Source organism: Mirounga angustirostris, unplaced genomic scaffold (assembly GCF_029215605.1).
Source record: "Mirounga angustirostris isolate CCGP_5_RB_7025 unplaced genomic scaffold, mMirAng1.0.hap1 SCAF_3, whole genome shotgun sequence".
NCBI classification, from domain to species: Eukaryota; Metazoa; Chordata; class Mammalia; order Carnivora; family Phocidae; genus Mirounga; species Mirounga angustirostris.
The window spans coordinates 188,948,445-188,969,813 of record NW_026991711.1 but is presented as its reverse complement, the minus strand read 5'-3'; the positions used below and the strand labels follow the sequence as shown (position 1 = coordinate 188,969,813).

Below are 21,369 nucleotides of genomic sequence, written 5' to 3'. Positions count from 1 at the left end.
CTAGCAATCAGTGTAGTCAAGTGACTGTAATCATCACTTGAATGAAATTTGAGTTCCTTTAATGTTTATGTTAAAAAGGAACCTTAAAATGTATAAAATATATATTTCTGATACAAAGGTAGGGGAGACTTTTCTAAACTTAAAAACAAAGAAAGAAAAGTTAAGGAAAAGTGTTACAAACCTTAAACAATATAAAAGGCAAATGACAAGCCTAGTGGGAAACAGCTAAATATATGACAAGTTTATTTCCCATCTGCAGAGTGCTTTTACAGATATTTCATTGTGCTTAGTAGAAAATTGGGAAAAGGATATAAATAAACAATGTACAAAAGAAGAAATAGGAACAACCAATAAACTGGAAAAAAAAAAAATGAGGGGCGCCTGGATGGCTCAGTCTGAGTAAGTGTCTGCATTTGGCTTAGGTCACGATCCCAGGGTTCTGGGATCAAGCCCTGAGGCAGGCTCCCTCCTCAGCGGGGAGTCTGCTTGTCCCTCTTTCTCTGCCCCCTCCGCCTGCTTACGTTCTCTCTCTCTCAAAAAAGAAAAAAAAAAAATCTTTATTAAAGAGAAACAATCATAATCAAAAAATAGGGATTGAAACAGCAATGAGATATGCCACTTTTTCCTACCAAGTTAAATGTTTTTGTTAATCTTGTTCTCGACAGTTGGCACTTCCTCTACAGCTGGTAGGTATATAAAGTCCTATAACCAGTTTGGTTATATGTATTTAAAATCCTTAAACTGGTAATTCTGCTTCTGCAAATCTGTCTTGAAATAATCAGAGCTGTGTATAAATATTCATGTTCAAAGATGTTTGGTACTCCCATTATTTTATAATAATGACTAGAAATACCTATCAGAAAAAGATTGGTTAGTTTAATTATGCTATTTATAGAATGAACTAGTATGCAATCATTTAAAACTTTGGAGAAATACAAATATGAAGTGAAAAAGCGCGTTACAGATTTATTAAATACAATCCCAGTCGCTTTAAGTAAGTGTGTGCGTGGGTGTGTGTATGTGCATGTACGTGCGTGTGTGTGGGTAAATGTACGCATACAGACACGTTGTGTAGGTACAGAAGAAAGACCAGAAGTACATGTAACACGTTTTAGCAGTATCTCTTGGGAATGGGATTATAGGTAATAGCTTTTATATCCTTTTATATATTCTATATAAAAGATATAGAATATCTTTTATATTCTAGAATTTTTATGGTGGCAATTACTACATTTGTTATCAGGAAGAAAATAGTGGGTGTTCTTTTTAAAAAGTATATTTAAAGAGAATTGAAGAAATGGAATCCTTCTAGCGTGGCATAAAGAACTGTTTATCTTCCATTTGTTCTAATGTTTTCATATTTCAGATGGGAAAACTGAGATCCACAGGAAGTTAGCATTCACAAAGATAGTTAGAGGCTCCCTAGCTCCCAGCACATACTTTCCAGATCCCCAGCAGCCAGATTCCATTTCGTCCGCCCAAGTTAATGAAGCGTTCTGTTCACAGCTCGAGCTAATCCAAGATACGGGGTTCCATGTCATTTGCTGAATGAAATGGATGCAGCCAACATTGAACTGCAAACAAAAAGGTAATTTTAACTTACTTTTAGAGTTTGAATGGTTTTTTTCTGGAGAACAAGGATCTCATTTAGGTCTTAAGTCTTCAGTCAGGAAAATTAAAAAGGAAAAAAAACCAACTAATCAATGCCTGTGTCTGTGTAGCTGCTGAATATTTATAGGCAGAGTATCTTACTTTGAAATCATCCTTATCTGTGAGAGTGAATGAAACAATGTCACATAAATGGCCACTGCTGAGTAGGGATGAAGCCTCAGAAGCCTGGAGAAATCAGTGAACACCTAGGACGTTAAGTGAATTGTATCCTAGACCGTCAGGTGATTCCCGAGGTGCAGAGAGAGCCTGGGTGAAAGTCACCCCTCATAAGTTAAGTCGTCGTGGGGACCCGGCCCATAGTGATACAAGACCAGAGGCGGGCAAGAGGAAAGAATGTGGATTCTGCAAACTGCCAGGCTTCATGTCAGTCCGGGCAGAAACCTGTAATAGGTTATCACAGGCATGGTTTGTGAGGAGTTGCTCATCTCATCTTCTCTTTTGAGGTCTCACCTTGGACCCCGAGGAACTGTATCTTTATTTGCTGTCTGCCAGGGTCAGTGGGGTATTGGGTTAGGGAAGTGGATGTTCTCGTGACCTCCTTGTGGACCCACGTGGCTTCCTTGTGGACCCACGTGGCTGGTTGATTATGTAGCCAGGATGTGTTCAACATTTTTATCATTGGCTCAAAACTGGGGAAAAAAAGGAGCAGGTAGATTGAATGGCAAACCACTATCAAAGGAAATCAAGACACAAAAAATATAAAAATTAGGATAAAATATCTTAAACAGGCCAAACCTCGTGAGTGGGTGCGGACTAGCAGTGGGGGTTCACAGCCACAACCAAAGGGGTTTCGCCAGCCAGCACTAAGCTTTTTAATGCGGCCATCGGAAAAGCTAGCGCTGTCTCTGACCACATGAATAGAATTGTGTCGGGAGTATCCGAGCAGTGGCCGTGGCCTCATCCAGCTCTCCCGGGGCCACACTGCCTCGAGCGGAATGCCGGGCAGCAGCTCCAGGGCAGCCGAGCGGATTCAGAGACGAGCCGCCAGCTCTGGGCCGCCACTGAGGATGTTCGACCTGGGGAGGGTAGACTGCAGGATCGTGAGACCCACTTTAAATACTCTACAGGAGAGTCAGGGGGCTCTGGTGGAGGTAAGGAGGAACTAGAAGTTTGTGAATTTGGCACTTACCACAATTACAGGAGGAAAGGTTTCTAGCATATTTATAACTATATTCCCATTGTTGGAAGATTTTGAGTTTCGATCCTTAGAGAAATGTTGCATGGTGTATATTAAAATTCATTTTCCTTGGAATTCGTGGTGGCAGAGCTGAAATTTTGCTATTCATTGAGAAACTAAAATGAAAATTTTGGAGCATGGAAGAAAAGGACATTAGTAATAATTACTTAGGTAGAATAGATTATTTATATTGTAAATCAAGTATTTTTGGTTTGGGATGAAACCGTGTGTTACAAAAACAGAGCATTTATGTATTTTTTATGCATCTTTAAAGGGCAGAATGGGATTCTACAAACAATAATTTTGAGTTGCATCTCCACCTGGGCCCTCATTATCATTTCTTCAATGGGGCTCTGCACCCAATTGTCTCTCAAGCAGAAAGTGTGTGGGATTTAACCTTTGATAAAAGGAAAACTTTAGGAGATCTTCGACAGTCAATATTTCAGGTAATTTAGCCTTGCTTCCTCTTAATTTAGACATTAAGGTCCATCTCAGGCTGGATTCTCCTTTTCAGAAATCCTGTTTAGGATTCAACTGTTTATTTTTCAAAGCACTTAAGAAAATCCTCCATCTCCCACTCCTGAGGGTTGACCCACATGTTCTCTCCTCACTTGTACGTCTTTTAGAGAGGCTCTTCTGCACAAGTGGGACCCGCACTGTCCTGCCAGCAGGCTTTCGGGGGGGGAAATCAAGGCTGGTACGTGTATTTTGGGGAGAGAAAAAGTATAAGGCTGTTTCTTTTTTGGAAAGTAAAAGAAAATTATTTTTTGGAAGCAGTAAAAAGATAAGCGTGTTGCTGGAGCACCTGGCTGGCTCAGTTGGTTAAGTGTCTGCCCTCTCAGGTCATGATCCCAGGGTCTTAGGATCAAGCCCCAAGTCTGGCTCCCAGCTCAGTGGGGAGTCTGCTTCTCCCTCTGCCCCTCCACTCATGCGCGATCTCCCCCTCTCTCTCAAATAAATAAAATCTTAAAAACATAAGTAAATAAATAAGCATGTTGCCTAAAAACAAGAACTAAACAAACAAGCAACTAACGTTTCTCCCTTTCCGAAGTATAGGATAGCATTTATTACTAAAATTTTTCAGGGGATGAAAATACCTTCTGTTGTGCAGTAAAAACAAGCATTGTTGTAAATCCTTACATCCAAGTAATCGACCCAAGTGTGTTTTCATATAAATTATGTCCTTTGGTTCTTTAATCTCAGGGTAACCTAAAGGCAAGCTAATCCCATTTTAAAGGTGAAAAACTTGTAATTTAGAGATCTAGTGGCTTGCAGTCAGACTTCTGGTTGTGGTAGAACTAGGCCTCAGCCCTGGACTCCTTACTCTTTCTGTCCTTTTGATCATACTTCCTCACCTCTCACTACTTCCTGATCAAGGAAAAGGAAAATAGAAAATGTAGGCTTTGGGGCACCTGAGTGGCTCAGTCAGTTATGCATCTGACTCTTGATTTCAGCTCAGGTCATGATCTCAGGGTTGTGAGATTGAGCCCTGAGTCGGGCTCCGCACTTAACAGGGAGTCAGTTTGAGATTCTCTCTCTCTCTCCCTCTGCCCCTCCCCCTAGCATGTGCACGTTCACTCGTGCTCTCTCTCTCTCTAAAATAAATAAATCTTAAAAAAAAAAAAATGTAGGCTTTTATTTTTTGCAGACATTAATGAATTTTCTGGCAAACTCATCAATCCCCAAAATTATTAGCTTTCTTTTTTTCTATTTTTCTCTTGTACAAAGCAAAGCAAGCCAGTTTCTTTGTTAACCTTAGTTGATTTGAATGATATTTCAGTTTTGGATTAGTATCAGGATTTCTAAAATTTCCTCATGTTTCCAAATTTTTGCATTAAAAATTCATCCCTGAGCCAGTCCCGCAGTGTTGGTGTAAGTGGACGTGGGGAGCTGACCCTGTCTAGGGGGGCCTTTCATATGGAACAGACCTGTTCACTTTCATAGGTTTTAGATTCGCTCCAGTTTGCTTTCTGGTGTGTGAAGTGCACATCTCTGTTATCTTAAAAGTAAGCCCCAGGCGGGAGGCTACAAGAATAGTGCAGTTAACTAATCATGTGTAAAGAGGAAATTTTTTTTTTTTTTAAGATTTTATTTATTTATTTGAGAGAGAAGGAGCGCATGAGCCGGGGCAAGGGCAGAGAGCGAAGCAGGCTCCCTACTGAGCAGGGAGCCCCATGTGGGGCTCGATCCCAGGACCCTGAGATCATGACCTGAGCAGAAGGCAGACACTTAACCAACTGAGCCACCCAGGTGCCCCAGGAAATGTCTTTTTAAGAGAACTACCTTGTGCTATTGTGGAGAGAGGCGAAATAGGACTGACTTTATGGGCGATATTATTCTGGTGAGATGACCAGTCCCCCCAGAGTCTTGGATCTAGAAACTTAAAAAAACAAATCCATGGTCCCATAGAAACTGGTAATGCCACTTTTTTAATTTATGGTGCAAAACTTCCTTTCAGATTATTGAGAATTTTAATGTGCTAGAGTCCATGCTGCTTTTCCCTGAATGGTACTAATTAAACAAATGATTTTTGCTCTTTTGGACAAAGATTTCTGGGCTGGCATGTTGATCAGTTTGCCTTCTGATAAAAGTGGTCTTCCCATAAATTAAGTACAGTTGTTCGTGGTGTATGCCAGCATTCTCCAGTCATTAATGGATGAACTTGACCATCTTTGGATTTGGCTAATTTAGCAACGAGTGATGTCTTCTTGCCACACTTTTGGTGTTGGGTGGGATGGGCATACTCGTTTGCTAGCTTCCCGTATCATCTAAACATATGAGAAATAGTTCGGTGGTGTTCTTTTACCTGGAAATGTGATACTTATGTTACTTCTCATTGTTCTCTTTTCTTCCATTAATATTCTGTAGCTGTTAGATTTTTGGGAAGGAGATATGATTCTTAACGTGGCAAAGTTTGTACCAGCAGGACTTCATGTTTACCAGATGCTTGATGGTAAGATAAAAATTAAAACACTGTGACTCATTTCCTATATTTGTATTTTGTGGGGTTCATTTCCTATATTTGTACTTTGTGGATTTTCTGCTCTTAGCCAATCTTTCCCACTACCTACTACTTTCTTACCTAGGCTGTCATCACATGGTCGGTTTTCAAACAAATAATTTATCTGATTTCTGTGATGTGTGAATTTTGCGAACACAGAAATATTTTCTTTTTTTTTGAAATTAAAGCTACCTCTCCACGAAAACAATTTTTTAAAAGGCTGTGGGGGCACCTGGGTGGCGCTGTTGGTTAAGCATCCAACTCTTGGTTTTGGCTCGGGTCATAATCTCGGGATCGTGAAATTGAGCCCCATGTCCGGCTCCAAGCTCAACAAGGAGTCTGCTTAAGACTCTCTCTCCCCCTCCCTCTGCCCCTGCCCCTCTTCTCTCTCTTTCTCTCTCTCTCTCAAACAAATCTTCAAAAAAAATTTTTTTTAATTTAAAAAAATTTTTTTATTATTAACATATAATGTATTATTTGTTTCAGGGGTACAGGACTGTGATTCATCACTCTTACACAACACACAGCTCACCCCAACACATACCCTCCCCAATGTCCATCACCCAGCCACCCCATCCCTCCCACTCCCCTCCCCTCCAGCAACCCTCAGTTTGTTTCCTGAGATTAAGAGTCTCTTATGGGGCGCCTGGGTGGCTCAGTTGGTTAAGTGACTGCCTTCGGCTCAGGTCATGATCCTGGAGTCCTGGGATTGAGTCCCGCATCAGGCTCCCTGCTCAGCGGGGAGTCTGCTTCTCCCTCTGACCCTCCCCCGTCTCATGCTCTCTCTATCTCATTCTCTCTCTCAAATAAATAAATAAAATCTTTAAAAAAAAAAAGTCTCTTATGGTTTTTCTCCCTCTCTGGTTTCATCTTGTTTCATTTTTTTCTTTCTTCCCCTATGATCCTCTGCCTTGTTTCTCAAATTCCACATATCAGTGAGAGCATATGATAATTGTCTTTCTCTGATTGACGTATTTCGCTTAGCATAATACCCTCTAGCTCCATCCACATCGTTGCAAATGGCAAGATTTCATTTTCTGATGGCTGCATAATATTCCGTTGCATATATATACCATATCTTCTTTATCCATTCATCTGTCTATGGACATCTTGGCTCTTTCCACAGTTTGGCTATTGTGGACATTGCTGCTATAAACATTGGGGTGCACGTGCCCCTTCACAAACAAATTTTTAAAAAAATAATAAAAGGCTGTGGAATTTTTTTTGTATTACCACAGATTTTTTTTAGCAAAATCGTTTCAAACCATTAACATCTTATTTATATGGCTTGATTTTTTTTTTTCTCCCAGAGTACTTGGAGAGCTTAAACGTTTTTACTACCCGTGAATAACAACAAAACAGTAATGTTAGTAGCAGCTGCGGTGACATACATTTATTTTGGACTTCACTGTACCAAATCCAGAGATAAGTTTTATATAAATTATCTCATTTGATATTCACAAAATTCTTTTACCTGCATTTCCTAAACAAGAAGACTGGAGCGTGGGGCCGCAGTACGCAGGCCAGACAGCTGGTTAGTGCTGGGGCTGGGGCCCCAGGCTGCCTGAGCCTCCTTCCCGCACAGTGTCCGGTTTGGTCAGCACCTCCCCTGCTCTCGTGCTCACAGAGCTTCCGTAACATGTTAACACGGGGAGATACTTACGTAAAGTGAAAAAACAAAAACAAAAAACTAAAGAGTGTAACGAAAAGCATAAAGATAAAAATAATCTCAAATAATGCCAACACAATAAATGCAATTACTGCCTTTTTCTTAATTTTCCTTGATGAGGCTGCTGCTGCAAACAAATACGTAAGTGTCTCACTTAGTCTCAACTAAGTGTAGTTGTTTTGGTGATTGTGATGAATGGTCTCACTGATGAGCTCATCTTCTAGGGGATGACCTGATGCTGTGTGAAATGGAGATTGCAGACGGGGAAGACCTCTTTGTATGGAATGGGGTGGAGGTAAGAACGGATTGAAGAGGTATGCATGATGGTGTTTGATTTTTTTTTTTAAGTGTCATTGTAAGAAAACTTTATTCAGCGTCTGTGAAGGCAACTAGATGCTAGAAAACATCTGAAACGTCTGACAAATTTTAGGTACAGTCAGTGTTAGTCGTATGCTAAGGAGATGGTTGTCGAGTGTGCCTGCAGTGCCAGAAGCTCCCTCCGAAGGTGTGTAATCAGTCTGTCCTTCAGGCGGGCCTGTGTGCCTAACCCCACCAGCACAGCTCCTGCAGGAGGGTTCTGCGCATGCTCCCTGAGGGAGTTCAGGAGGCGGCAGGTAGCTACCCTGAGTTAGGGCGGTGACCTACAGGAGCGGAGGGGGTTCTCCAAGTCAGGAAAGGGGCGAGCAGCATCTCACCCACGCTGTGGTCTGTCCTTGGTCCATCTCTTGTATTTCCAAGGCTTTTTTCTTCTTTTCTTTTCTGCTAAGGCTTTATTACCACTGCTGAGGACACATACATCTCTGTCTCCACTCCACATTGCTCTCCTAGAAAATAAAAGAAGGCTAAGAGAAAGTTTCAAAGGAAAAATCTAAAGTTCTGATACATCTAAGACATTTCACTTAAAAAGAAAAAAAGAGAATTCTCTGAGAGCAGTATTTTTTTTTAAGATTTTATTTAATTTGAGAGCACGTGCGCAAGAGAGAGAGAGCATGAGAGGGGGGAGGGTCAGAGGGAGAAGCAGACTCCCTGCTGAGCAGGGAGCCCGATGTGGGACTTGATCCCGGGACTCCAGGATCATGACCTGAGCCGAAGGCAGTCGCTTAACCAACTGAGCCACCCAGGCGCCCTCTAAGAGTAGTCTTTTACTGTGTGATTACATTGACCTGATTTTGGCAAATAGAAACTATACTAATGGTTGTCTTGGTATTATTGTAGGTTGGTGGCATCCAGATTCCAACCGGGAGTGACTGTGAACCTCTGCTCTTAAATGTTCTTCATTTAGCAACAAGCAGCGAGGGGGAAAAGTGTCAGCAGTTGGTAGAGTCTCCACACGTCTTTCCATCCAATGCAGAAGTGGGTGCTGTGCTCACTGCCCTGGCTGTGCCCGTGGGTGTCCTCTTCGTCAGCGCCACGGACCCTGCCGGGGAAGAGAACTGGGTCGCTGTTCCCAAGGAAGACCTGAAGAAGACGTTCAGAGAGCAGGGCCTCGGGAACAAGAGCTCGGTTCTCGTTCAGGATTCTAGAGATAACAGGTAACCTGCTGAAATGTAAGAGAATTCCTTTTTAAGTTATTTTTATGATAGTTCTGTCGCTTAGAACTCGAAAGCTTTATTTTAATACTGATAATAGTTCAGTATTTTTCTTTTGTTTCTAAACATTGTGTCCTGGATATTGTATACAGGAGTGTTCTGGGTTAGGCAGCTTGGAGGAAGATGATATTATAATGTGATTTTTTAAAATTTTTATTTGTTGGTAAATGAGGTAACTAAATAATGTAGGTATAGGAGATACAATCTAGATTAGTTGTTTATAAAGCAGAATCTTGTCAAATGAATTCCGATTAGCACTTCCTACAAAACTGAAGGCACATTCACAAAGAAAGTTCCTGAATCTTTTCATGAGGAGGATATTAAGATCTAGCTAGATTTGTCTGTTTTGTCACAAGTCTCCCATAAGGCAATTGAGTTTTTCATTATAATCCTTTTTCTGAGTCTTGAGACCCTCCCAGCTGCCCAGAGAGGGCAGGTACATGGGGGATCACGCTCTTGATTCCTGTGAGTCACACTGGAAGCTCAGAAGTGCTGCCTGTCTCCATTTTGTCGTCCACGTCTGTTATGCTACATTTCTGTGGTCAGTGTGTCCTGCCCTGTAACCTCCCGGTTTCCATATATTAAAGACTTGACAAATCGTTCCCTGCATGATCAGTCGGGAGTCTCCATTTTATCATTCATAGTGGTTGTGACCCAGAGGCAGAGCGCTTGGAACAGTCTTTATTTTGTATTTATCACTCTTTTCGGACAAGTATTTTCTGGGCATTTATTTCTGCACTTTGTTTATTTAATTTAAAAGTTTATTATATGTTCCTTTATAAAAAGTACTACATGTGGGTCGCCTGGGTGGCTCAGTTAAGTGTTGGACTCTTGATTTCGGCTCAGGTCACGATCTTGGGGTTGTAAGAGCGAGCCCTGCATTGGGCTCTATACTGGGTGTGGAGCCTACTTAAGGTTCTCTGTCTCCCTCTGCCCCCCCCCAAAATTAAATTTAAAAAAAAGTAATATAGTATGTATTAGGACTGGGAAATACAGAAGTGATGACAGGAGGCCCAAAACAGTGTCCCCTGTGCAGGGGCAGTCACTGTTAGCTTTCCTTCTGCCCTGAGGACAAATAATTGTTTTTTGTTGTTGTTTTTTGAAGGTTTTTTTCTTTTGAAGCTTACTAATGATTATTTCATGGATGGTTATATCCTGCTTCCCCCCAGTGTCTGTAGACTCGTGGCGCGGCTACGGAGCAGTCGGTGTTGATGTTACCTACCCATGCTCCCGCGCCAGGCAGTCTGTGCAGGGGTGAGGACGAGCTGCCGGGGCTTGTTTCCAGCTTGATCACGTCCTGACAGTGCGACCCTGTGCAAGTCACCTCATCTCCCTCTGCTCAGTTTCTTCTTCTGCAAAATGAGGATAGAAATGAGTCCCAGCTTCCTAGAACCGGAGGGTGTGGGCGTTCAGTGCTTATGGAGAGTTTGCACGCTTTTGGTAAAAGGTGGCCGTGTCATCCTCACTGTCCTCATCCAGTTGTCCACCACTTCAGGGTAGTCTTCAGGGAACATCTTTGTGCTTAAAACTTTGCTGTCTCGGGCCGCCTGGGTGGCTCAGTCATTAAGCGTCTGCCTTCGGCTCGGGTCATGATCCCAGGGTCCTGGGACTGAGCCCCGCATCAGGCTCCCTGCTCCACGGGAAGCCTGCTTCTCCCTCTCCCACTCCCCCCTGCTTGTGTTCCCTCTCTCGCTATGTCTCTCTCTGTCAAATAAAATCTTTTAAAAAAACAAAAAACCAAAAACTTTGCTGTCTTTAGGATGTAGCCCTGGGTGGAACAGCTGAAATACAGAGTAGCGTTGTGTTTCGGGACTCTGATACACACTCCCAAGAGGACTTCTCTGCCCACGCATTGAGCGCGTCTGTGTGAATTAGAAAGCCACTCCTTCCTCCAGACCCTGTACCACTATGTGGAGGAAAATTTTGTTAGAGCGAGACACCCTACTTGTTCTCGTAGGCCATCTGCTGTCGTAAAAGAAAACTGTAATAGGGTGCCTGGGTGGCTCAGTGGGTTAAGCGACTGCCTTCAGCTCAGGTCATGATCCCGGAGTCCCAGGATCGAGTCCCACATCAGGCTCCTGGCTCAGCGGGGAGTCTGCTTCTCCTTCTGACCCTCTCCCCTCTCATGCTTTCTCTCTCTCTCTCAAATAAATAAAATCTTTTAAAAAAAAGAAAACTGTAATAAACCTAGAAATATACGACGGGTACGACGGGAATGATATACCCCTTATATAAGGCACTTTTATGTAGCGTCTGTCTCTACAGCTGTGCATGACTGTCCTGTTACTAAGCTGAATCTAGATCCTGGCATCAGTACTCTGAAAGCTCACCATGTGATTCCAGTGCGCAGGCCGAAGTCAGCCGCGGATTACTCCGTGACAACACTTCTCTTTGAAAAATGTGGCAACGCAAAAACCAAAACAAAAAATGTGGTAACAAATTATTCGTATAAGTCTGAGCATACTTGGGAGTCCTGAAATAGACTCCATGCACAGCTGCCTGGCACTGCCCTAGAAAGATAGCTTTCTTAAAGCCAGCTCAGTAGACCTTGGTCACCTTTAATTAGTCACATCAAAGCACCCATGCAGAATTTTGGAAGTGGTACCTAAGGAAAAGTGTTAATTTTCTGATCCTTTCTGATCCATAGAAGCACTGTGTAAAGACACATGTTTTAAAATGTCCCTATTCCTACAGTTTGTTGCTCAAACAAGGGAAATGGTTCGCTGGTATGAATGAGATCAACTGGCTCCAAGTTCAAAATTTATGTGAATTCGAATCCGAAGAGAAGCAAGTTAAAATATCAGCAACTGTGAACACAGTGAGTAGATTATAGTTCACGTCTGGTGGACAGTTTTCTAGTTTAACAGTGTTTGCTTTAAAAAGCAGTACGTGAAATCTTCCAGAAGGTTGTCTCAGTGGGCTTCTAGAACTTAAGAAATCAACTTTTTGGGGCACCTGGTTGGCTCAGTCGGTAGAGCGCACAGCTCTTGATCTCAAGGTCATGAGTTCAGGCCCCACGTTGGGCCTACGTAGAGCTTACTTTTTTAAAAAATGTGGGGGGAGGAAATCAACATTTTATTGTTAACATTTGATTACCGCTCATTTACCTGTATTAGCCCTTGGCATGTTTCAAGAAAATATGTGCCTTTTTTCCATCCAAGGCTACAATTAGAATGTAGGCTTTTACCTATTTAATTAGTTCATGGAATCCCCTAGCTTTGATAAATATAAAATGCCATTTTCCCACAATCTTTTCTCTATTTTTTAAACCAGGCAAATATGTTTTGGTTTTGTGTTGTGTTGTTTTTTGGTGCTTGTTTTTTTAAGCTTATCTTAAATTATTCTGCGTCGTACTCTGTGTACTCTAAAGTCAGCTGCTCTTAAAAGGGAGTCCTTCAGTTTTCCACTTGAAGACTGTGACCTGGTTTCCTTAAACATCATTCTGGGAAACATCTCTTTACATTCATGTGGCCTCTCAAGTCATTAAAGTTTTTTTTTTTTTCTAGAACATCAAAAGAAACCTATTAGAATGTTTTCTATAAATATTCTAATTTCTTAGGGTGCATTAGGATTGGTTGGTATGGCAGATCTGCCACCCTGACCCTAAGTGGGAGGCTTTGGTGAAGTCCAGTTACTCCAGTCTCCGTCCTTCTTGGTGCTGTATGGGGCGCTGCTGGGAGGGTCCAGTCCGTGATTGCTGACATCACTTTTAGCCCTAAATTTCCCATGCCCTAGAGGCAGTTAGCCTAAACTAAAAAGAAAAGAAAGAAAACAACCTAAAAGTAATTTAAACAAAAATGTTAAATAGTGCCCTTGGATTAGTGTTGCCCATCTTTATATTTTTTTATGCTCAATGGCCCTAAATTCATTATTCTTAACCTAAAGAAATACGATGAACTGCATTTTCTTTTGTTTGCTCTCGTTAGAAAAGTTAGTGTGGGTTTTCAGCTTTTTGCCTTTGTAGCTAGGATTGTTTCTTTAGCTTTCCGTCTTTCTGTTCTGGTTACCATCGGTTTAAGGCTTAACTATTAAGATCCAGTTTTTGGTTTTAACTTGGTAGAAGAGAGGAAATGAATGTCAGAGATGGAAAAAAATCTTTTTTCAAGTAGGCAGAAACTTCTGTCCAGTAACCGGTAAGTCAGCTGAGCTGTGTACGCGTTCACTGACGGCCTCGGCGCCCTCCCCTCCCGTTGGTCTCATGCACACAGTCACTAGTTTATTTCTCTGTTGTAGGTGGTGTTTGATCTTCGAATTAAAGCCATAAAGGAACTAAAATTAATGAAGGAACTAGGTAATCACTTACGTTTGCTCTTGGGTTTTTTTGGTTTAATTTAGTTTTGTTTTGATTTTGGTTAAAAAAAAAAATACGGCAGTACAGGGGCGCCTGGGTGGCTCAGTTGGTTAAGCGACTGCCTTCGGCTCAGGTCGTAATCTCAGGGTCCTGGGCTCGAGGCCCGCGTTGGGCTCCCTGCTCAGTGGGGAGTGTGCTTCTCCCTCTGCCTCTCCTCTGCTTGTGCTCCCTCCCTCCCGCTCTCTCAAATAAATAAATAAAATATTTAAAAAGAAATATGGGAGTACAAAAAATAATTTAGGGAAAGTTCATGCCCTACCACCCCACATGGACAAATGTTAACATTTTATCATGTCGTTATTGTTGTCTGAAACATTGCAAATAAAGTTAAAATTCTCTGTGTTCTCCTCCTCAGACCTCTTCTCTCTCCCTCCCCCAATGCAGTCAGTATATCTGATTTGGGTGTGTCCCGTATGCATTCGACTGTTCTGTTCACATTATGCTTCCATATATAGGTGTATAGATATGTGTATATTGTACTTTCACATTTAAATTCTATCATACAGAATATAACATTCTGAAACTCACTCTTCACTCGGCAGTAGGTTTTCTTTAACAGCTTTACTGAGGTATAATAACTCACATACCATCAAACACCCATTCTGTGGATAAGTCAGTGATGATTAGTAAACGTACAGAGTTGTACAGCCATGAACACAATCCAGTTTTAGAACATTCCATTGCTCCAAAAAGATTCCTCGTGCCCCTTTTGCTTTCCAAGCCCCGACAGCCACTCATCTACTTTCTGTCTCTCTAGACTTACTTTTCTGGACATTTTAAGTAAATGGAACCATATAACATGAACTCCCTCATGTCTGACTTCTTTCACTTAGCATACCAGTTTTGAGGTTCATCCATGATTTCGTGTGTATCAGAAATGTGTTCCTTTTTATTGCTGACCAGTGTTCCATCGTATGGATGTATCACATTTTGTTTATTCATCCACCTCTTGATAGACATTTGGATTGTTTCGAGTTTGGAGGTTTTATGAATAATGCTGTTATACACATTTGCATGTAATTCTTTGTGTGGACATGTTTTCGGTTCTCTCGGGTAGATCTGCAGGATTGTAGTTGCTGGGTCATATGGCACATTTGTGTTTAACTTTATAAGAAACTGCCATTCTACTTTCCTGAGTGGATGAACCATCTACGTCCCCGCTAGCCATGTGCTAGCATTGCGGTTTCTCCACATCCTTGCCAGTATTTGTATCTGTCTTCTTGATTGTAACCATGCTGGTGGGTATGAATTAATCTCATTGTGTCTTTAATTGGTTTTCCTAATGCGGTGGTGGTGAGCACTGTTGATGTGCTTACTGTCTATATATCTAAAGGATTCTCTTAAGCTACTAGAACTAGGAAGTTTAACGAGAAGTCAAAATTAATACAAAAAATCCATTGTATGTTCACTAGCAACAGAAAAAAATGGGAAATGAAATTAGGAAAACATTTTAATAGCATAAGATACCATGAAATATTTGGGGATAAATTTATTGAAATATGTGCAGGACATATACACTGACAAGAAAATATCCCTGTGAAAAGTCAGAGAACATGTAAGTAAGTGGAACGATGCACCATGTTCCTGGATCAGAAAACATGACATTGTTAAGAAGTAAATTCTCCCAAAATCAATTTGTAGATTCAGCGCATCCTCACTCAGAATCCTAGCAGGTTGTGTGTGTGTGTGTGTGTGTGTGTGAGAGAGAGAGAAATTGACAAGCTGATTCACTTTACATGGAAATGCAAAGAACCTAGAGTATCCTAACAACTTGAGGGGAGAAGAGATCGGAAGAGTCACACTATCTGATTTCGGGATTCATGCTAAAGCTGTAGGCGTCAAGACAGTGGGTCCTAGCATAGGAGCAGACCTAGTGCAGGGGTCAGCAAGCTCTCTAGGCCAAAACCTGTTCCTGTGCAGTCGGTGAGCTAAGAATAGTTTCACACTTCTAAAGGGCTCCTTTTCTTCAATAGAGATTGTATGTGGTTTTTGAGCCTTAAATACTTACATTGGAACTACATTGAGAATCCAGAAATAGGTGCAAATAAATGAAAGTCCCTTGACTTTCAACAAAAGTACTAAGGTATTCCCAGGGGGAAAAATAGTGTATTTTCAACATAAGGTGCTGGACCGATTGGCTATCCATGGATGCAAAGATGAACCTCTAGCTTTGCCTTACATCATGTAAAATACTAATTCAAAATGGACCATAGACATAAATGTTAAAACCATTTCCATAAAATTTCTAGGAGAGAATTTATAAGAAAATCTTTGTTACTTTTATCATAAGGAAAAGGCTTTTTTTTTTTTTTTTTTAGTTAGGAGTCCAGCACAAACCATAAAAGAAAAAAAACAATAAATTGGGCACTATCAAAATTTAAAACTTCTGTACTTCAAAAGGCATTTAAAAAGGCAAGCCACAAATTGGGAGAAAAAAAAATTTGTAGCACGTTTGACATAGACTTGCATCCAGGTTGTATAAAAAAAATACTTGTAACTTAATCAGAAGACAACTCAGCCCACATGGGGAAGACACTTGACAGAAGAACACCTTCCTGTGGACGACCAGTAAGCACAGGAAGGATGCTTAGTGTCGTTAGCCATGAAGCTGATTAGCTGTCAGACTGAAACCGCAATGATACACCACTGCACACCCAGTGGAATGGTTAGAATTAAAGGCCCAGCAAAACCAAGCGTTAGCGAAGATGTGGAGCAGCTCCCACATACTGCGGCGTGAGTGCAAAATGGTAAAGAGTTAGCTTGCTTCTTAGGAATTTAAACATTCACTTACCCGTCCTAGGTGCCTTACCCAAGAAAAATGAAACCATATCCTTACAAATACTCTATGTAAATGTTCATAATTGAAAGGTGGATACAGTCCAAAAGTCCATAAGGCAGTGAATGGGTGAGCAAATTGTGTTGTAGTGTAACAACAGGAGGTTGTTCATCAGCACGAGCTTCGAGCTACCACCACCTGCAAAACACGGGTGACTCTCAAAGCAGAAGCCGGACACAAAAGAGCACATACTCTTATGACTCCACTTATGTGAAATTTTCAGAACAAAAAACCCATGCTTTAGTGATGGGGCGGAAAATTGGATTGTGGGGGGAGGTTGACTGCAGAGTGGCATGAGGGAATTTTGGGGGATGATGCAAATCCTATCTCGGTTTACTGGTTGTTGCTGAGTGTTTAGATCAGACTCTGTACACTTAAACAGGACATGTTTTATTGTAACTTACACCTCAAATGGACGAAAAGCGTATGGTTTATTAAAATGAAGAGTTTATCATCTTCCCGTGAGACAGGTCTCCCTTCTTTCACTCTTGCCCCCCTCTGAGCCGTTCTCCTTCTAGCAAGTGATCTTCTTAAATGGAGGCGAATGAGAGCGTATCACCCCTCTGCTTCATGCCCTGTAGTGCTTGTCCATAGCACGCAGGCTCCTTCCTCAACCCAGCCTTCAAGAACCGGCCTCGTCTGACCACGGCCTCGCGGCCTCCTGTGGTCCCCTCTCCTGCTTCACACACTTCCCACGCTGGCTCTCAGAGGTTCTAGTGTGCCAGTGCTCCCGCCACACCCCTCGGCACCCCACTTCTCAGTGGGGTCCTCTCCCTGAACCGTCTCTTCCCTCCTCTCTGCTGACTTCAGCCACCCACTTGCCCTGAGCTAAAATGTTACTTGCTGTCGTCCCTGAGTGCTCAATCTCAGCTAACATCGGTTTTCTCCTGGTACCTCGTACGCTCGCGCCTCACTGCCCCGGTGCCTCGTGTGGCAAAGGCCCACCTCCTCCGTCAGACGAGACGGCAGAGTCCGTGGCTGTCTCCCCTCACTGCTCTGCTGTCCGCTTCTGGTCGGCGCCTGGCACATGGAAGACACAGTTTGTGAACTGAAAGAATACTTTAAGGAGGCAGTGTTGAGATGCATTTTTTAAATTGAAGAACTCTTCGTAAGCTGTTCCAGTGGTTGGGAAATGTGTATTAGAATGGTTTGCTAGCTGCACGGTACTGCTGCGTAACATGTAGACCTCTGGAATCTCAGCGATTTGTTGTGGTCTGATAAGAGTGCAGACTCAGAAGGCCCCCCTCATCCTTGTCCTCCCGGGAGGCCTTACCCCTCCTCCCAGGCCCCCACTCCTATCCGGCTTTGTAAGGATTCCGTTTGGACTCAAAACCTGGAGCGCTCCTTCCCACAAAGCCAGAATCTTCACCCCTGCAAAAATAGGGCCCACTGGCCCTAATCCGTTTAATAAGCATAAAAATCACCCAACAAATTTTACATAGAGGCAGTCTGCACGAATTTCAGTTACCATGGCTCATTACATAACGTCAGCCGCCCAACAGCGAGGCTCCAATGTCTGCTACGCTGCACGTGAACAGAGTAATTGCATGAAGTGCAAACTTCGCTACTAGCTCTTCATTCCACAGGTCGCTACGTAAATAGCAGATGTGCATCAGGATCGGTGACCGATTACCTCCCTCTGGAGTGTCTGGTAGTCATTGCACCACAGCCAAGGGTGTGGCCTGTTGTCCCCTTTCTCCCACCGTAAGGCCACGTGACGTCTTGCACTCATGGCTAAGCGACTCGCTTCGCAGAGATGAAGGTGCAGCTGGGAAGGTCTGCAGAGGCCTAGAAGAAATAGCTGGCCGGGGGAATGTTGGCACTGCTGTCTCTCCGGAGACTAGATACGCAGCCAGGGGACACGAAGGGATGTGAGGAAAGTGGTTGTGACAGGATGATGAGATCCCTGAGGAGGTGATGCTGGCAAAAACCCTCATGTCCAAGGAGCCTCCTGCAGACCCTTCATGAGGTTGAAAGCACAAAACAGGAAATTTGGGAAGCAGAGCAAACTTAGAGGATGACGGTCCGCTCGGGGATAGAAAAGATGCTCACTTGGTATTGTAAGCTCTACGGCAAGAAGCGAGCCCTGTGTAAACTAGACTTGATGTTTTTTACAAAAAAAAAAAAAAAAATTCTCAAATGTTTCTAGTGTTTTAACTTGCAGTGTAAATACTAATTTTGCTATTTTTTTAATTTGACTGTACCTGTGTAACGGATGGAGATTTAACTGTTATAACAACAGTGTTGAGAGGTCCCAGGACAGCTGCGGTGTCCTCACGGTGACTGAGCTGGCCTCGCATGGTTTCGGCATGGCAGGCCTTCTCGTGGCCCTGTGCGAACTGAAGACTGCCTGTACTTGGGGTTTTTTTGTTTTGTTTTGTTTTTGATGGGGGTTTTTTGTTTTGTAGCTTATTATAGCTTTCTGCTAATTGCAACAGTAGAGCATCTCTAGTTTTTTTGGTGCACTAACCAGCTTCTTTTTATTTGTAGCTGAGAACAGCTGTTTGAGACCTATTGATAGAAATGGGAAGCTGCTTTGTCCAGGTAAATCTTTGGGGTAGCCTTCAGTACGGACTCACGCTCACACCATCGATCTTCCTTATTTAAGTGGTGGCTTCCAGTACCTAATATCCTTAAATTACCTTTTAGAAACTAACTTACTAGACATACTATTGTCCCAGTGCTGTCTTCATGCATTATAGAAAATCGTAACCAGAAATTCAAACACTTCTGTTTTCTAAAGGAAAACACCTATCTTTCTGATGAGCTGCTCCTCATTTTAGGCAATTGTTTTGATCGAGTTGTATCTTTTCTAGATTCACTGTCAAAGTGTTTGTATTGCTCATGTTACTGTGATAAGAGTTGTAGAATAGACTTTGTTCTCACCTCTGCATCCTGTCATTAGACTTAATTTAACTGATGGTCACCACAGCAGCTTTGAATGTGGAAGAGGCTGGTCCATCGTTCATGAATCAATTCGGAATAGCTAGCTTTTAATCCAAGTAAACAATGGCTCTTTGATTCTTATTAAGTATGAATCTAAATAGCTGCCTCTTATTTCTTAGCATTGTTGTACACATAGGAAGATATATCCTAGAGTGTGGAAATTGAAAATCAAACATAACTGTAATACAGGTCATCCTTTTGCATGGAGTACATCTCATATTTTTTCTTTCTTGACATTCTTGATTTTCAAAGGAAGGCTGATTTCAGTATATTATTTTGCCCAGAGAGGTAGGAATTAATAACATTCATCCTGTTCTCCAAATTCTTTGTAGTGCCAGACAGTTACACTTTGAAGGAAGCAGAACTGAAGATGGGGAGTTCACTGGGACTGTGTCCTGGAAAAGCGCCAACTTCCTCTCAGGTAACATGGGGTCTACCTGACAGAACGAGATCAAGCTTCCCAGAATCAGAAGTTCTTAATTTCGTGATTCTTACCTTAACTACTGCACCCAGTAATCATTTTTCTTACAAGTTTTTTCTTTCTTAAACGATACCTTGTATGTTAGGCATACAAAGAACCATCTAGTTCTTTGTGTTTAAATCAAAAATATCAATAAATAAAATCTTAAAAAAAAAAAAAAAAAGGACGACTGGGTGGCTCAGTCGGTTAAGCAGCTGCCTTCGGCCCGGGTCATGATCCCAGGGTCCTGAGATCAAGTCCCACATCAGACTCCTTGCTCAGCAGGGAGCCTGCTTCTCCCTCTCTCTCCCTCTGCTTGTGCTCTCTCTGTCAAATAAATAAAATCTTTAAGAAAAAAACAATCAAAAATATCAATGTCAGAGCATATTCATAAGGTTCTTTTTCTGTGAGAATTTTGTGGTTAAGGGGGACTTTTAAAGTTGGCCACCTGTTCGAACCACCCTGTTTCAGAAATTCTAAGCAGCACCCCTTTTCCCCACATTTTGCCATCTGCAAGGTTAGGACCCATGTTACAGTCAGTGGCCTCTGATTGCAGCAGCTGCACTGTTTCTCCTCCTTAGTGGCGCAGGAAGTGCTGAGGGACAACCAGCGGCATCTTAGATGTAATGAAATAGAGCATATGGATTTTGGACTGAATTACTCTCTGCAGTAATACAATTGTCTCATAGCAGCTTTGTTTTCAATCGGTCCTCGTTTTCTGTATAAAGTATTAGGTCTGCCAGAAGCCCTATGTGTTCAGTAAAGTTTCATTACAGTCCAAAATTCACAGGGTCCTTACCGGTAAGACTCTGTTTCGCCGGAGCTGGACTCCTGTCAGGATCCCTGTGGTTCCCAGATGCACTTCTTTAGTTTCCCAGCTACCGCCTCTTTAATTTGTTCTTCCCCTGAACTTGGCCACGTAGGAATGTATGACAAGCTGGGAGGAGGGAAACGTGACAGGTGAGATGGAGTTCGAAAGGAAAGGGAGGGCCGTAAGGAGCTGAACTGACAGGTGATCAGATTCCCTGGACAGAAAATAAGATCACAGCCAAATGACAGAGAAAACCCAGTTAATGCTTACAGCATGTGGCCGATCCCTTTGAGGAGTGACCAAGAAAGAAATGAAGATCATGGTGGGATAAATAATATCTGGGAGAGAGAAACAATGATGTAACACCTGTGGGAGTGGAAACACGTGTGAAGCATCTTACGTTTCTGGGTCGTCGAGATTATTGTTTAAATTGCAACATTAAATTACCCAGCATCTTTATTTTTATATGATAAGATTTTTATTAAAATTTCATGGACCATTAGCTTTTCTTTTTTGGAAGCAGGTAATACATTTATAGAATTTTAAAATTTAGATTAAATTGCATTCATTGATCTTAGCTGTTCCTGTTTTTCACTGTGGGGAGTGATGTTCAGCCTGGTACAGAGATGGAGATCATAGTAGAAGAAACAATATCTGTGAGAGATGTGAGTAATTTTACTTTTTCTGGTCTGGGGAGAGGTCTGTGGGCATTTGGTATGGGGAGCCATGGTAACCCGTGTTTGGATTTTGAGGTCCTGAGGCTAGGGTTCACATAATATACTTTAGAGAATTCTGTGCATTCACTAAATGAGTAGTTTTGGGAACTTGAAAATTGGTGAACAGCCCAAATTTTTAAAA

The 21,369-nt window shown here is 42.2% G+C and overlaps 1 protein-coding gene and 1 long non-coding RNA gene across 11 annotated transcripts in view; one reads left to right on the top strand and one right to left on the bottom strand.

Annotated features, from left to right (window-relative positions):
• USP40 (ubiquitin specific peptidase 40) overlaps positions 1–21,369 on the top strand; it is an 89,523-nt gene that overhangs the window by 34,026 nt on the left and 34,128 nt on the right. For all 10 annotated transcript variants that reach the window (XM_064587269.1, XM_045867691.3, XM_064587268.1 and 7 more), the window contains 10 exons: positions 1,507–1,588; positions 3,123–3,294; positions 5,717–5,801; positions 7,743–7,813; positions 8,734–9,050; positions 11,802–11,925; positions 13,341–13,398; positions 18,785–18,838; positions 19,573–19,661; positions 21,090–21,176. In XM_064587269.1, the coding sequence (XP_064443339.1) occupies positions 1,507–1,588; positions 3,123–3,294; positions 5,717–5,801; positions 7,743–7,813; positions 8,734–9,050; positions 11,802–11,925; positions 13,341–13,398; positions 18,785–18,838; positions 19,573–19,661; positions 21,090–21,176 (1,139 nt within the window). The remainder of the gene's footprint in view (positions 1–1,506; positions 1,589–3,122; positions 3,295–5,716; positions 5,802–7,742; positions 7,814–8,733; positions 9,051–11,801; positions 11,926–13,340; positions 13,399–18,784; positions 18,839–19,572; positions 19,662–21,089; positions 21,177–21,369) is intronic.
• Positions 16,224–20,964, bottom strand: LOC123838706 (uncharacterized). Its single transcript, XR_006789492.3, has 3 exons — positions 20,500–20,964; positions 17,240–17,314; positions 16,224–16,432 (listed from the first exon to the last, which is right to left on the bottom strand). It is a non-coding gene; the product is annotated as an uncharacterized LOC123838706 (long non-coding RNA).